General features: G+C 46.8%; 1 protein-coding gene across 1 annotated transcript in view; it reads right to left on the bottom strand.

Moving 5' to 3' along the window:
• The window catches only part of iqgap2 (IQ motif containing GTPase activating protein 2), a 320,956-nt gene that overhangs the window by 69,998 nt on the left and 232,391 nt on the right, over positions 1-18,567 (bottom strand). The window contains exons 19-22 of the mRNA XM_055631389.1: positions 13,070-13,240; positions 10,834-10,917; positions 9,847-9,918; positions 6,109-6,178 (exon numbers count right to left, since the gene is read on the bottom strand). Coding sequence (XP_055487364.1) covers positions 6,109-6,178; positions 9,847-9,918; positions 10,834-10,917; positions 13,070-13,240 — 397 coding nt within the window. The remainder of the gene's footprint in view (positions 1-6,108; positions 6,179-9,846; positions 9,919-10,833; positions 10,918-13,069; positions 13,241-18,567) is intronic.

Raw genomic sequence — 18,567 nt, 5'->3', positions numbered from 1 at the left:
ACAGCCTTTGGAGTGCGGGAGGAAACCGGAGCACCCGGAGAAAACCCATTAGGAGAAAACCTAAAGTACAAACACTGTACAGACAGCACCCATGGTCAGGATTGACCCCAAGTCTCTGGAGATGTTAGGCAGCAGCTCCCCCATTAATTGGCCTCTGTAAAATTGGAAATTGTGGGATAGTTTTAGTGTACGAGGTGATCACTGGTCGCCGTGGACTCGGTGGGCCAAAGGGCCTGTTTCCACGCTGTTTTTCCTAAAGTCTGTAAATTGCCCCCTTGTGTGTAGGATGCGAAAGTGGGATAACACAGAACTAGTGTATGGGTGATGGTTGGTAAGCATGGACTCGGAGGGCCAAAAGATATGTTGCCTTGCCGTATCTCTACACTCCCTTTGTAGTTACACAGGAGCCATCCACACAGCCATGCCCAACGTCAACTAGTCTGTCCATAACCTCAACAAACAACAGTAACCTGCTACTTAAAGTGTCATCCACTTGTAGTGGCAACACTGATAAAGTTAACACCAAAGTAAGTACAACAAAAACAAGGCATCCTCTAAAACGTCCCAGTATTCCAAGTCAATATTTTTTCTTTTGATTATATGTATTTGTGCAGAAGAATGACTCTAATTCAACTAATTCACAGGAAACAAAACATACTTGGGTGATCTTAACTCTGTCACAGACAGAACTGGCTCCTGGACATATAAATAATGTAGTCATTAAGAGTTTAAGAAGGAACTGGAGATGCTGGAAAATCGAAGGTACACAAAAAAGCTGGAGAAACTCAGCGGGTGCAGCAGCATCTATGGAGCAAAGGAAATAGGCAACGTTTCAGGCCGAAACCAAGGGTTTCGGCCCGAAACGTTGCCTATTTCCTTTGCTCCATAGATGCTGCTGCACCTGCTGAGTTTCTCCAATAATGTACTCATGGCTTGCAAAACTGACTCACAACAAACCAATGACTTAGTGAACCTTGAAAGCTTCTTTTCCTTAAATTACTCAAAATCCAGTGCCAAATAAATGGTACATAAGAATAAATGATAACAGTTTGTAGAACAACTGAGTAAATAGCAGTTAAATGGAGAAACAGGGAACTGCAGATGCTGCTTTACAAAAGAGTGCTGGATTAGTTCAATAGACAATAGATAATAGGTGAAGGAGTAGGCCATTTGGCCCTTCGAGCCAGCACCGCCATTCAATGTGATCATGGCTGATCATCCCCAATCAGTACCCCGTTCCTGCCTTCTCTCCATATCCCCTGACTCCGCTATTTTTGTGCCCTATCTAGCTCTCTTTTGAAAGCATCCAGAGAATCTGCCTCCACCACATTCTGAGGCAGAGAATTCCACAGAATCACCACTGTCTGAGAGAAAAAGTGTTTCCTCGTCTCCGTTATAAATGGCTTACTCCTTATTCTTAAACTGTGGCCCCAGGTTCTGGACTTCCCCAACATCGGGAACATGTTTCCTGCCTCTAGCGCGTCCAAGCCCTTAACAATCTTATATGTTTCAATGAGATCCTCTCTCATCCTTCTAAACTCCAGAGTGTACAAGCCCTGCCGCTCCATTCTCTTAGCATATGACAGTCCCGCCATCCCGGGAATTAATCTTGTAAACCTACGCTGCACGCCCTCAATAGCAAGAATGTCCTTCCTCAAATTAGGGGACCAAAACTGCACACAATACTCCAGGTGTGGTCTCACTAGGGCTCTGTACAACTGCAGAAGGACCTCTTTGCTCCTATACTCAACTCCTCTTGTTATAAAGGCCAACATGCCATTCGCTTTCTTCACTGCCTGCTGTACCTGCATGCTTACTTTCATAGACTGATGTACAAGGACCCCAGATCCCGTTGTACTTCCTCTTTTCCCAACGTAGCCATTTAGATGGTAATCTGCCTTCCTGTTTTTGCTACCAAAGTGGATAACCTCACATTTATCCGCATTAAACTTCATCTGCCATGCATCTGCCCACTCCCCCAACCTGTTCAAGTCACCCTGCATTCTCATAGCATCCTCCTCACAGTTCACACTGCCACCCAGCTTTGTGTTTTCTGCAAATTTGCTAATATTACTTTGAATCCCTTCATCCAAATCATTGTAATTAGCTGTGGTGTCTGCACCGAGCCTTGCGGTACCCCACTAGTCACTGCCTCCCATTCTGAAAGGGACCCGTTAATCCCTACTCTTTGTTTCCTGTCTGCCAACCAATTCTCTATCCATGTCAGCACTCTACCCCCAATACCAAGTGCCCTAATTTTGCCCACTAATCTCCTATGTGGGACCTTATCAAATGTTTGCTGAAAGTCCACGTACACTACACCCACTGGCTCTCCCTTGTCCATTTTCCTAGTTACATCAAAAAATTCCAGAAGATTAGTCAAGCATGATTTCCCCTTCATAAATCCATGCTGACTCGGACCGATCCTGTTACTGCTATCCAAATGTTCGGCTACCTTATCTTTTATGATTGACTCCAGCATCTTCCCCACCACCGATGTCAGACTAACTGGTCTATAATTTCCCGTTTTCTCTCTCCCGCCTTTCTTAAAAAGTGGGATAACATTAGCTACCCTCCAATCCCCAGGAACTGATCCTGAGTCTATAGAACAGTGGAAAATTATCACCAATGCATCCACGATTTCTAGAGCCACTTCCTTAAGTACCCTGGGATGCAGACCATCAGGTCCTGGAGATTTATCAGCCTTCAGTCCCATCAGTCTATCCAACACCATTTCCTGCCTAATGTGGATTTCCTTCAGTTCCTCTGTCACCCCAGATCCTCTGGCCACTACTATATCAGGAAGATTGTTTGTGTCCTCCTTAGTGAAGACAGATCTAAAGTACCTGTTCAAGTTCATGTAATAGGAGCAGAATGAGGCCATTCGACCCATTGAGTTCACCATTCTCCACCATTCAATCATGGCTGATCTAGCTTTCCTTCTCAACCCCATTCTCCTGCCTTTGTCCCATAACCCCAGACACCCATGCTAATCAAGGACCTATCTATCTCTGCCTTTAAAATATCCTTTGACGTGGTCCCCACAGCCTTCTATGGCAAAGAATTCCACAGATTGCCTATGGCATTTTGCCCGTGACTGAAGAAATCCCTTTAAATTGGTCCCTGGTCAGGCAGCATCTCTAGGGAACATGGATAGGTGGCATGTCAAGCGGGGAGCCTACAGACTCATGGACATTTTGTGTTGGGACCCTTCTTCGGACTCAGTTACCAGTTAAAGTCATTTTTGAGGAAATTATTAAAATTATCAAGCAAATTCAATGACTTCATCGATGTCTATCAAAAATATTGCTCAGCCTTTCAGGTGGAATTGTATTTTTTGAATCAGTCAGGATAAAGTTGGCAGAAAGTATGTCACCATAAGTGTTCAGTATTCAAGGGTACTTAGTTAAGTGCCAAAAGAGCAACCGTGGCCTAAACATCCATCAGGCGAGAAAGAAATGCTTGGAGAAGGAGAAAGAGGTGCAGCGCACAGGCCTTGAACCTGGTGAGATGCAGGAGGAGTCCAGCCAGGACTCACCCCACAGAGCCCAGTCCCTCCACGCACTAGAATCTCCCAACCCCTGCAGAGTGGTTATCAAGATGGCTGATCCGTGGGCGGTTGCTGCTGGGATGTAAGTCGGGGCCTGATCAGGCCTAGCTGGGTCGCCTGGGCGAGGGTGTCTGATGTTATGAGACCCGAAATAGACCCGACGACCCCAGATCACATCACTGAGGATGCGTCCCAGCTATACATCTAGAAGATGTATATTTTTCACACTGCAAGGCACCATTTGTATTTACACTGTAGGACAGGGGTGTCAAATTCGCGGCCCAGATGCGGCCCGTGAAGGGGTCGACCGGCCCGCGGGATGATTTCCCCAATGCCAGAGCAGGCTGCAGCGGTCCCCGGTGCCGGATCGGGCTGCGTTCGCGTGTGCATGAAGTTGCATTTTGCCCGTGACCTAAAATGAGTTTGACACCCCTGCTGTGGAACTTAAGAGTACAAAAATCGATATAAATCAATCAAATTTACAGACGGTACCAAATGATCAAGAATAATATGCTCAGTGAACGCAGCTCCAAAAACTACCGGTGAAATGGGCAAATTGCCAATGGCTCAACCAATGTCACAGAAAAAATATGTAGCATGCTATTGGCGAAACATTCAACACAATGGCAATGTAATGTGATACACACACTTCTGGAAATCTGAAGATGAATTTGATGCAATGTCAATAAAATGAACTACATTTTCAAATAATGACTAAAGTGCACAAAGATCAGTTCTGTGACCAAGTAAAGGAAATAATAGAGGTTATAAAAACTTTTGACGGCACGGTGGTGCAATGGTAGAGTTGCTGCCTTACAGTGCCAGAGACCCGGGTTCGATCCCGACTACGGATGCTGCCTGCACGCAGTTTGTACGTTTCCACCCCCCCCGTGACCTGCGTGGGTTTTCCCCTGGTGATCCAGTTTCCTCCCACATTCCAAAGATCGTACAGGTTTGTAGGTTAATTGGCTTCTGTAAATTGTCTCTAGAATGTAGGATAGACTAGTGTATGGGTGATCGCTGTTTGGCATGGACCCTGTGGGCTGAAGAGTCTATTTCCACGCTGTACCTCTAAACTAAACTAAACTCAGCAGGCCAGACAGCGTCTGTGGAGGTAAATGGCCTGCCGACATTTCAGGTTGGACCCTTTCTTCAGCCTCATGCGGTAAGGGAGAGAAAGCTGGAAAAGAGGGGTAAGGGTGACACAAATCCTGGCAAGTGAGAGAGATGGATCCGGGGGGGGGGGGGGGAGGGGGTGATCGGCAGATAGGTGGAGCAAATGATGGTCATTATCTCCACTCATAGGCCATTAACCGCCCCGTCACATATATCCACCTATCACTTGCCTATGACTGCATCATCCCTATCTCCCTTTAACAGCTTTCTCCCCTCTTAAAGATAGCAGAGCCAGGGGATATGGGGAGAAGGCAGGAACGGGGTACTGATTGTGGATGATCAGCCATGATCACAGTGAATGGCGGTGCTGGCTCGAAGGTCCGAATGACTTACTCCTGCACCTATTGTCTATTGTTTATACTCCAACAGTCTGAAGAAGGATCCCAACACAAAGTGATGTCTGTCCATTTTCCTCCTCAGATGCTGTCTGACACTCCGAGTTCCTCAGGGGTGGGGAACCTGCGGCCTTCTAAGCCATTAAGTGCAGCCCTTTGAATGAATCCAAATTTTGTAGAACAAATATTTTTATTATTATTATTAATAATATGTTTTTGTTCATCTTTTATTATTTTTATTTTAATCGTAAAATGAACGTATTTAAAATACCAAAGAGTAAAAGAAGATTCAACTAAATAATTCTTACACTTACAAAATACTTAAGGGGTTGGACAGGCTAGATGCAGGAAGATTGTTCCCGACGTTGGGGAAGTCCAGAACAAGAGGTCACAGTTTAAGGATAAGGGGGAAATCTTTTAGGACTGAGATGAGAAAAACATTTTTCACACAGAGAGTGGTGAATTTCTGGAATTCTCTGCCACAGAAGGTAGTTGAGGCCAGTTCATTTGCTATATTTAAGAGGGAGTTAGATGTAGCCCTTGTAGCTAAAGGGATCAGGGGGTATGGAGAGAAGGCAGGTACAGGATACTGAGTTGGATGATCAGCCATGATCATATTGAATGGCAGTGCAGGCTCGAAGGGCCGAATGGCCTACTCCTGCACCTATTTACTTTGTTTCTATGTTAATTCTCCCCGACTGACAGCCACAATTAAAACATTAGTAAGTCGTGAGGGCTATTTGAACAAAATAATGTACATTTTGAATTATATCTTTGAAGTTTCTTGGATGCAGCCTTATTAGATTACAGCTAACTTAATGAGGCATTCCTCCTTGGAAAGGTTCTCCACCCCTGCCAGCACTTAGGTTTTTTGTTCAAGATTCCTACATCTGCTATCTCAATTACATTGCAATAGGTGATCTGCAAAGTGAGGTGATGAAGAGAAAAATGAGCAGCAGTCAGATGTCATGTTGATTCATAGAATGGTTGGGATTTACATTCAGCTATGAAAATGTCAACAGCAAGGGCTAATATTTAAATACTCACTCAACGTTTTGTAGTCATCTTTAGCTTTGTTTGCTCGGAGGTATGCTTGAATTTTAATGATTTCTGGCGTCTGGGAGCAAGAAGAACATTTTATTTGCGACATTCATTGTTATAAATCAAACTGCTCCAAATGCACAACTTTCCAGCAACAAATATGACGATATTTTTAATATAAAGTAGACCAATTGGGACTCGTTGCGACCTGTTCCCTCAACGGGCGGTTGCGGGGGGAGGGCGCGGCCTGTAGCGTCACACACACACACTAACCAACCCCCACACACACACTAGCCAACCCCCACACACACACACTAACCACCCCCCCCACACACACACTAACCAACCCCACACACACACACACACTAACCAACCTACCACACACGCACACACACACTAACCAGCACCCCACACACACACACACACACTAACCAACCCCCCCACACACACACTAACCAACACCCCCACCCCACACACACACACACTAACCAACCCCCACACACACACTAACCAACCCCACACACACACACACTAGCCAACCCCCACACACACGCACTCACCAAACCACACACACACACACACCCACTAACCTACCCCCACACACACACACACTAACCACACTAACCAACCCCCCACACACACTAACCAACCCCCACACACACAACACACACACACCCACCAACCCCCCACACACACTAACCACACCCCCACACACACACACTAGCCACCCCCCCCACACACACACACTAACCACCCCCCACACACACACACTAACCACCCACCACACACACACACTAACCACCCACCACACACACACACACACCAACCCCCACACACACACTAGCCAACCCCCACACACACCACACACACCACTAACCACCCACACACCACACACCACTAACCAACCCCCCCACACACACTAACCAACCTCCACACACACACTAACCAACCCCCACACACACACACACACCAACCACACACACACACACACACACACACACACACAGACACACACACACACACACACTAACCAACCACACACACACACACTAACCAACACACACACACACACACACACAAACACACACACACACACCACCCACACACACACACACACACACACACACACACACACACACACACACACACACACACACACACACACACACACACACACACACACACACACACACACACACACACACACACCAACCCACACACACACACACACACACACTAACCACACACACACACACACACACACACACACACACACACACACACACACACACACACACACACACACACACACACACACACACACACTAACCACACACACACAACACACACACACACACACCAACCCACACACACACACACACACACACACACACACACACACACACACACACCCAACCCCCCACACACACACACACACAACACCCCCACACACTCACTCTCCCCCACCCCCCCCCACACACACACACTAACCACACCCCCACACACACACACTAACCAAACCCACCCCACACACACACACTAGCCAACCCACACACACACACACTAACCAACCCCACACACACACACACTAACCAACCCCCACACACACACACCCAACCAACCCCCACACACACACACACACTAACCAACCCCCACACACACACACTACCCAACCCCCACACACCACACACACACACTAACCAACCCCCACACACACCCCCCCCCCACACACACCCCACACACACACTACAACACCCCACACACACACACACACACTAGCCAACCCCCACACACACACTAGCCACCCCCCCCACACACACACACACACCACATACACAGACACACACGCACATATACACACACCCACACATACACACACATACCCCCCCATATACACACACACACAAACCACCCCCACACACACACTAACCAACCCCCCACACACACACACTAACCAACCCCCACACACACACTAACCACCCCCCCACACACACACTAACCAACCCCCACACACACACACACTAACCAACCAACCCCCCACACACACACTAGCCAACCCCCACACACACACTAACCACCCCCACACACACACACTAACCACCCCCCTCACACACACTAACCACCCCCTCCACCACACACACTACCCCCCCACACCCCCCCCACATAGACACTAACCAACACACACACACTACACCCCCCCCCCCACACACACACTAACCGATCCCCACACACACACACACACACCACCATTGTCCCATTCTGACTGTCTACTGTCTGATGTTACATCACCCCCATTTGGTGAGATGGCAAACAGCACCTGGCAGACAGAACCACCAGGTACACAGAGATACAGTGAGCAGGCTAGGACTCAATGTCTTGGAGCACATGAGAATGAGGGGTGACCTTATAGAGGTGTATAAGATCATGAGAGGAATAGATGGGATAAATACAGCCTTTTACCCAGAGCAGGGAATCGAAAATCAGAGGACATAGGTTTAAGGTGAGGGGGGGGATTTAATAGGAACCTGAGGGTCAACTTTTTTCCCCCCCAACACAAAGGGTGGTAGACATTTGGAACAAGCTGCCAGAGTAGGTAGTTGAGGCAGGTACTATCACATAATTCAAGAAATATCTAGACAGGTACATGGATGGATAGGACAGGTTTAGAGGGATACAAGCCAAACGTGGACAGATGAGGCTAGTGTAGATGGGACATGTTGGTCAGCATGGGCACATTGGGCCAAAGTTCCTAAGGAAAACGTTACTGCTACCATATTTGATATACTCATTCAAAATGGTCATATTAATTCAGCAAATCCCTCCAGCTGTGGCCTATTTATTGTCTCGTTGACAATCATTTGTTGAAAAGTGCTTTAATAAATGTCTTGCTTCACATCCTACTTCATTCATAAGATCATACGTGATAGGAGTAGAATTAGGACATTTGGCCCATCAAGTCGACTCCGCCATTCAATCATGGCTGATCGATCTCTCCTAACCACATTCTCCTGCCTTCTCCCCACAACCTCTGACACATGTACAAAGCATTCTACCCTCAGTCAAGCAGGCAATGTAGTCCAATTCTTATCTTATTTTAGAACTGGGCCCATAAATTAAATAAAACATAAAAGCAGCCATTTTTTGTTCCTTTTGACGTATTTTAGATAAGCTGAAAACTTGTATTCGCTGTGAGAAACAACACTAGAGCAAAGGGATAATTATCAAGGAGTGTATAGGAAGGAAGAGCTGATTTAATCCGAAGACACAAAAAGCTGGAGTAACTCGGCAGGTCAGGCAGCATCTCTGGAGAAAAGGGAATAGGTGAAGTTTCTGGTCGAGACAGAGTCAGGGGAAAGGGAAACAAGAGATATAAAACAAATAAATGAACAATTTGCAAAAATGCAACAATGACAAAGGTCACAGGCCATTGTTAGCAATGAGCTAGGTGAAAACTAGTTACAGACAATGAGAATCAACAACTTGGGTGGAGGAGGGGCGGAGAGAGAGGGGAAGTAAGGATTACTTGTACTAGTTATTTTTGTCTATAATTATCAAGGAGACTGCTTCACAAAACTAGTTCCCAGTCGCACCACAGACTAAGCAGTGTTGTTAAAAAAGAAAAATCTGAAGAATGTCCTCGACCCAAAATGTCGTCAGTCCATTCCCTCCACAGATGCTTCCTGACCCACTTAATTCCACCAGCAATTTGTGTTCTGTTCCTGAAAAAGTGTAAGTTCAACTCACATGATCTTTGAAGTACTGACAACGCGTACGATATGCTCTTCTTGCTTTCCACATCCTTACAAAAGACTGGATCTGTAGAAAACAGCACACATGGATTACAGGCCTATAGAGTTCAGGGTGTAATCTTTAACTGGGTTCTGCTTCTCAATTTCCTTATCAGTTGCATCGTGGTGGTTATTTACAGGTATATAATAACAAATATAAAGTTCCTATCATTCAAAACGGTCTCCCATATAAACTTTTTAATATTTAAATCTGTTTTAAATACCTAGGAGTCCACATCTCTGAGGATATGACATGGACATCACACGCTGCAGCACTCATGAGTAAGGCAAGACAGAGCTTTTACCACCTCAGGCAATTGAGGAAATTCAGAGTGTCTCTGAGGATCCTCCAGTGCTTCTACTCAGCGGCTGTGGAAAGTATCTTGTCCGGAAATATCACGATTTGGTTTGGGAATTGCTCTGCCCAGGACAAGAAGGCTCTGCAGAGAGTGGTGCGTTCGTCCGAACGCACTATGGGAACTTCACTCGCCCCCCTGCAGGATTTATACATCAGATGGTGTAACTCCAGAGCCAATAAGATCATGGGAGACCCCTTCCACCCCAGCAACGGACGGTTCCAGCTGCTAGGTCAGGCAAACGCTTCCGTTGCCATGCTGTGAGAACGGAGAGGTTGAGAAGGAGTTTCTTCCCAGAGGCAATTAGGACTGTAAACTCCTATCTCACCAGGGACTAACTTTACTGTACCACTCTACTGTTGTTTTAAATTGCCGGTTTTTCCCCTTTTTCCTTCCTCCCACAATATTTAATATGTAAAAGAATATGTGATTCTGTTCCATTCAGTTTGGAGTTTGTTGTTTGTTTGTTTGTCTTTTTGCACAAAGTCCACGAGCATTGCCACTTTTCATTTCACTGCACATCTCGTATGTGTATGTGACGAATAAACTTGACTTGACTTCAAACCTATGATAAGGAATAACATTACCTTAGTGATAGTTGCAACGTTATCTTGCAGGACTCTTAACCTGCCCTTGTAAGACTTCCTCTGTTTGTACCCTTTCCAAGATGACTATACAAAAGAAAATATGGGAAAGATTTAAAAAATAATTTACACCATTTTCCAGACACCATTTCTTACAATTTCATATGTGCTGCGCTTTTAGCGCACCAGAAATAATCTTAGTGGACTGTCTGAGCTTCACAAATTTTAAAACAAAGGAGAAAGAATGATTTGGATATTAATCCTCATATATGATAAAATGTATCATACTTTACCCTTTGTTTGAAAATTTGTGATACTCAGACAGATGTATGTAGAAACTATCGTTTAGCAGAACACCTTTGCTCAGCCCGCCTGAACCAACCTGATCTCCCGGTTGCTGGACACTTTAATTCTCCTCCCCATTCCTACACAGAACTTTCTGTCCTCGGTCTCCTCCATTGTCAGAGTGAGGCCAAATGCAAATTGGAGGAAACGCACCTCATATTTTGTTTGGGCAGCTTACAGCCCAGCGGTATGAATATTGATTTCTCTAACTTCAGGTAGCCCCGGCATTTCCTCTCTCTCTATCCCTCCCCCACCCAAATCAGTAGACAATAGCCAATAGACCATAAGTGCAGGAGTAGGCCATTCGGCCCATCGAGTCAGCGCCGCCATTCAATGTGATCATGGCTGATCATCCCCAATCAGTACCCTATTCCTGCCTTCTCCCCATATCCCCCAACTCTGCTATTTTTAAGAGCCCTAACCAGCTCTCTCTTGAAAGCATCCAGCGAACCCGCCTCCACCGCCCTCTGAGGCAGAGAATTCCACAGACTCACCACTCCCTGTGAGAAAAAATGTTTCCTCATCTCCGTTCTAAATGGCTTACTCCTTATTCTTAAACTGTGACCCCCGGTTCTGGACTCCCCCAACATCGGGAACATCTTTCCTGCCTCTAGCGTGTCCAAACCCTTAACAATCTTAAATGTTTCATTGAGATTTCCTCTCATCCTACTAAACTCCTGAGTGTACAAGCCCAGCTGCTCCATTGTCTCAGCATATGACAGTCCCGCCATCCCGGGAATTAACAAATATTCTACAGCTCTGCTCCGCTATAGGATCAGGCGCTGAATCTGCTCATCACTGTTAGGCACAGCTCGTGAAGCCCCGCGCGCTTATTCCAGCTGTGGGTTTCCAGAGTCAGAAGCCGCTTCTCTCTCTCTCTTCATTCGGCACCCCCCCCCCACCACCACTGATCTTCTTACCTCCTCCCCTCTCCTTCCTCCCTCTCTCCCCTCTCCTCTCTCCCCATCACAGGGGACAATCATCTGTCTCCCCCCAGCCCGGCCTGGCTCTGTCACGCTGGCGGAAGTCACGATTGGCTGGTTCCCCGCTGCTTTTCACCCATCCTCTGATCGCTCTCCATGCCTCGCCTATCCCCTCGCTCTCTCCTCTCTCTCTCTCTCTCTCTCTCTCTCTCTCTCTCTCTCTCTCTCTCTCTCTCTCCCTCTCTCTCTCTCTCTCCCTCTCTCTCTCTCTCTCTCTGCTTCTCTCTCCATTTCTCTCTCCCTCTCTCTCTCCTTCTCTCTCCTCCCTCTCTCTCTTTACCCCCACTCTCTCCCCCCTCTCTCCCTCTCTCCCCCCCCCCTCCCCCTCTCTCTCTTCCTCCCTCTCTCCCCTTTCTCTCCCTCCCCCCCCCCCCCCCCCCTCTCCCCTCCCCCTCCCCTCTCCCCCCCCTTGCCACCCTCCCCCCCCCCACCTCCCCCCCTTCCCTCCCTCTCTACCCCCACCTCTCCCCCTCCCCTCCCCTTGCTCCCCTCCTCCCCCCCCTTCCCTCCCCCCCCCCCCCCCCCCCCCCACCCTCCATCTCCTCCTCCTCTCCACACCATCCCCCCCTTCCCTCTGTCTCTTGCCCTTCTGTCGCTGTCTCTCCCATTCTCGCTCTGCCCTCACTCTCTACCCCCCCCCCCCCCCCTCTCCAGACGTGCCTGCGAGTTGGGGGCTATGCATCAGTGGATAGGGCGGTTATGGGGGGTAAAAGGAGCAAATTAATGATATTAATATAATAACAAGGGGGGTAGTTAGTGTGTGTGACGCTGCATGCCACCCCCCCCCCCCTCCCCTCCCCCACTACCACACGTTGGCGGAACAGACCCAACGGGTCTGCACTTGGTCTAATAGGAATTAAAAGTAAATTTATAGCAATGTATTCTTCTATGTAATACAAGTCCATCCACACCTGTAGACGGATGGTTGAAGGTTCCTGTTTGTGGAGGTAGTTCAGCCGCTCACTGTAAGCTTTTCTGGCAAGGTAGCCTCTTGCACATGCTTGCAGACGGATGACTTGACCCTCATTCGCCAACCACAGCTGCTCCCGGTGATGGTCTGTTGTTATTCGGCCAGTAACATCCTGATTAACAGATGAAAGGCATTGTCACCAGGGCACCAAGAGTCACAGAAATCAGTCAACAATATGATTTATCCCTTCACAAGTACACAAGTTATAGGAGTAGAATTAGGCCATTCGGCCCATCGAGTCCACACCGCTATTCAATCACGGCTGATCTCTGCCGCCTAATCCCATTTTCCTGCCATCTCCCCATAACCCCTGACACCCGTTCTAATCAAGAATTTGTCTATCTCTGCCTTAAAAATATCCACTGACTTGGCCTCCACGGCCCTCTGTGGCAACGAGTTCCACAAATTATCTACCCTCTGACTAAAGACTTTCATCCTCACCTCCTTGCTAAATGAGCGCCCTTTAATTCTGAGGCTATGTCCTCTGGTCCTAGACTCTCCCACCAGTGGAAATATCCTTTCCACATCCACTCTACCTATGCCTTTCACTATTCTGTACGTTTCAATGAGTGGTCCCCCCTAAACCTTCTAAACTCCAGTGAGTACAGGCCCAGTGCTGACAAACACTCATCATAGGCTAAGCCACTCATTCCTGGGATCATTCTTGTAAACATCTCTGTTCGAAATGGCTTACCCCTTATTCTTAAACTGTGGCCCCTGGTTCTGGACTCCCCTAACATCGGAAACATGTTTCCTGCCTCTAGCGCGTCCAAACCCTTAACAATCTTACATGTTTCAGTAAGATCTCCTCTCATCCTTCTAAACTCCAGAGTGTACAAGCCCAGCTGCTCCATTCTCCCAGCATATGACAATCCCGCCATCCCGGGAATTAACCTTGTAAACCTACGCTGCACCCCCTCAATAGCAAGAATGTCCTTCCTCAAATTAAGGGACCAAAACTGTACACAATACTCCAGGTGTGGTCTCACTAGGGCCCTGTACAACTGCAGAAGGACCTCTTTGCTCCTATACTCAACTCCTCTTGTTATAAAGGCCAACATGCCATTCGCTTTCTTCACTGCCTGCTGTACCTGCATGCTTACTTTCATTGACTGATGAACAAGGACCCCCAGATCCCGTTGTACTTTCCCTTTTCCCAACTTTACATAGTTAGATAGTAATCTGCATTCCTGTTTTTGATACTAAAGTGGATAACCTCACATTTATCCACATTAAACTCCATCTGCCATGCATCTGCCCACTCACCCAACCTGTACAAGTCACCCTGCATTCTCATAGCATCCTCCTCACAGTTCACACTGCCGCCCAGCTTTGTGTCATCTGCAAATTTGCTAATGTTACTTTGAATTCCTTCATCCAAATCATTGATGTATATTGTAAATAGCTGTGGTCCTAGCACCAAGCCTTGCGGTACCCCACTAGTCACTGCCTGCTATTCTGAAAGGGACCCGTTAATCCCTACTCTTTGTTTCCTGTCAGCCAACCAATTTTCGATCCATGTCAGCACTCTACCCCCAATACCATGTGCCCTAATTTTGCCCACTAATCTCCGATGTGGGACCTTATCAAATGTTTTCTGAAAGTCCAGGTACTCTACATCCACTGGCTCTCCCTTGTCCATTTTCCTAGTTACTGCTACTGCTCCTGTTACTGCTATCAAAATGTGCCGCTATTTCATCTTTTATAATTGACTCCAGCCACTTCCTTAAGTACCCTGGGATGCAGACCATCAGGCCCTGTGGATTTATCAGCCTTCAGTCCCATCAGTCTACCCAACACCATTTCCTGCCTAATGTGCTGAATATATTTGTCCTCGACCCTTAACTCATACAGTGTGGAAACAGGCCATTCGACCCACCTTGCCCACACCGGCCAACATGACCCATCAACATTTGTCCCACATACCTGCATTTGGTCCATTTCCCCCTAAACTTGTCCTAGTCATGTACCTGTCTAAATGTTTCTTAAACGTTGCGATAATACCTGCCTCAACCACCTCCTTTGGTAGCTCGTTCCATGCACCCACCACTCTCGGTATGAAAATGTTACCCCTCAGGTTCCCATTAAATCTTCCCCCCCTGCAGTTTTGTTCTTGACTGCCCGTAGCAAAGCAACAAATGTTGGTGTCAGAACTCAGCATGTAATATAATGCTCTGGGACCACACATTCTAAATGGAAAGCATGTGGTTGCATTTATTTTGATACAAAGCCTTTTAAAAAAAACTGTGGAGATTAAAGGGAAGAAGAAAGAAAGAGGCAGAATGGAGTAGGATGTTTGAACTAATTTTGATGAATCAATTGCAAGAGTTATTTAGAAAAATTTAATACATTGGGCCCATAACTAATCAAACTCCATCCTCCGGCTTATGACATCAGATACAACCCAGAGACCCGGTTATTTTTTCTCTTTTGAAAAACAGTTCGAAATTTGGTTAGTTTCTGATATCATATGAAAAATAGAGTAAATTGGTAATTTTACTTTGGAGTCACGTGAGTGACTACGTGAAGAACCCGTCCAGCACGCATGCGCGACATGAGCGTTCACGCAGTGCAACAGCGATGAACGGGAGTACTCCCGCTACAGCCTTAAAAAAGACGGACCGTCAGGTAAGTTTACTCTGAAGTCATATTAGAAAACTTTGTTTTGCTTTGTGTACACCAGGTCGAGACAACTGGGAAAAATGAACAAGGCAAGACAAGCAAAAAAGACCGTCCCCCGTTCAACTCCAACAGAGGAGCGTTCCATCAGTGGGGGCGAGAGGCGGCAGGACCGCACACGCTGCGGTCCACAATTTCTGATACCGAGCCGAGCCCAGTACCGTTAGCGCAGCCTGAGCAGTGGACTGGAGGTAAATCGAGACGGAAGACCAACCGGCCAGTAACATCCGACAACTCCAACGAGGAAGTCTCACCGCCCGAGAGCGGCAGAGACAGCCGCCTGAGCCGCATGGACGACCATGGAGCAAATGAGCGAGACTTGCTTTGGCATCAGTCTCGCCAAGGGAGGCACTGGCCATCGCTTCTCCCTCAGCCGAGGGCAGCATTGGCGACCAGGGCTGGGCTGGTCAAGAACAGGGGTCACTGGCCAAAGATGTCAGGAGTACGCTTGGGGTACAGGACCAGGAAGAGCTGCTGGGTGTGGTCAACCGCTACGTGGCTACACCACGAGCAGAATGGCCATTAGAGCCAAAACTGGCGGCCAGCATAGACTACCTGTCCTTCAAACCCCTACAAGAGCAGGTAGTCAATGAGGCACTAGAGCTATATTCGGCCCCAGAAAACTGCGTTTCGCTCAACGTGCCGGCCGTTAACAGCCAAATCTGGGGGTACGTTGGGCAGAAAATCCGCAATCAAGAATTGAAATTACAGCGTATTCTCAGACTCCTGACGTCAGCCATTATATCTTATGCTCGTTCCGTGGATGGGGTGGACATGACCACAAACCAGCAAGACACATTAGCTCTGCTGTGCAACACCCAATACGAGATAAACAACCTCCGTAAGGAGATAAGACCTGCCCTCAACCCCAAATTTGCAGGATTGTGCAAAACACCGGCCTCAGAGCCACAGATCCTGCTCCGAAAGGATCTGTCTAAAAAAAGTAAAGGACCTTAGAGTCCAAAACATTTGGCCCATGAGGGCAGCCCCGGACGAGCCCCACAAAACCCAGATGCGCAGTACCCCACCGCATCCACCAGCGATGCAACCTCATGGGACTGGTGACAGCTCGGGGTCCGCATCCCCGAAAGGCTTTTTTAGGCCAGGGCCCAGAGCGGACCCCATGGAAAATGCGCTGCCCCCAACCAGCAGCACATCCGACAGCACAAGGTCAAACGAAGAAACAGAAGAAGGGAACACACCCATAACCATGGAGGTAGGTGGGCCTGGTTCCTACCAGCATATAAAAAGTGGGGGATCTATACTAACAGGGGGGAGATTGCACCTGTTTGTGGAAGCATGGAGGTCTATCACGAATGATAAATATATACTCAACAGTATTCGTGGTAATAGAATTTGTTCAAGAAAACATGCCACCAGTTCAGCATACACCCCAAAGGGTCTTTACCCTCTCAGTTAAAGGAACACTAGAGGGTCAAGCAGAACTGGTGAGGCTACTTACAAAGGGTATCATTGAGAAATCCAAACATGAACCTTTGGAATTTGTCTCAAATATATTTGCTAAAACTAAAAAAGATGGTGGATGACGCATCATTGTTGACTTGGCCTCACTAAATACGTTTGTTAAGTATATACATTTCAAAATCGAAACATTTGTAACTGAAAAACAATTGATATCCAAAGGACTTTATGGCAAGCATCGACTTAAAGGATGCCTACTATTCAGTACCCATTCAAAAGGATCATCGCAGATACCTGAAATTTACCCGGATGGGGCAACTATGGCAGTTTAAAGCGTTGCCTAATTATTTACCAAGATTCTAAAACCAGCCTTGGCAATATTAAGAAAACAGAAACATATTGTCATGGCATATCTTGATATTAGGCAAAACCATGGAATTGGCCAAATCAGCTGTGTCAGCCACCAAACAATTGTTTGAAACCTTGGGATTTGTCTACATCCAGATAAATCTAAGTTGAAGCCATCCACAACTATGGACTGTCTGGGATTCACAATTAACTCAGCCCACATGTCTGTAACGTAGCCAAAAGATAAAGCAGCAGAATTGGCACAAACATGTAACAGTTTAATGGTCAACGATTGACCAACCATTCGACAAGTGGCAAGAGTAATTGGCAAAATAGTAGCAGCATTTCCAGCTACACAATTTGGACCTCTGCACTATCAAAACCTACAAAGAGCAAAAGTGCAGGCACTAAAAAGACATGCAGGTCACTTTGACCGAATCATGAAATTGCCCAATGAAGCAATGTCTTAATTACAATGGTGGGTAGGGAATGTTTGGCATAGTTCCAGCCCTATCGTCATCAATAACCCAACGTTAATTATACAAACAGATGCCAGTGCTCAAGGCTGGGGAGCAACTAATACCATATCCAGCACAGGTGGTAGATGGACTAATCTAGAGTCATCTTTACTACAGACACTGGGCATAAATTATCTGGATATATTGGGTGCATTTTATGGTTTAAAAGCATATTCTACGAATTTGCACCACTTGCATTTTCGTTTACAAATAGATAATACCACGGTGGTGGCCTATATTAACCATATGGGCGGAATAAAATCAATATCATGTGACAATTTGGTCAACACAATCTGGTAATGGTATGTCGATAGACATATTTGGCTATCAGCAACTTACCTACCAGGTAAGCTAAATACAGCGGCAGACACCAGGTCACGCATATTTAATGACAACACCGAATGGATGTTAAACCCCAAAGTATTTGCTAAAAATTATCAAGCAATATGGCACGCCAGATATCGATCTGTTT

This window comes from Leucoraja erinacea, chromosome 3 (genome assembly GCF_028641065.1).
Source record: "Leucoraja erinacea ecotype New England chromosome 3, Leri_hhj_1, whole genome shotgun sequence".
Taxonomy (NCBI): domain Eukaryota; kingdom Metazoa; phylum Chordata; class Chondrichthyes; order Rajiformes; family Rajidae; genus Leucoraja; species Leucoraja erinaceus.
Note: the sequence above shows the minus strand (reverse complement) of the source record. Positions and strands in the feature narration are given on the sequence as shown.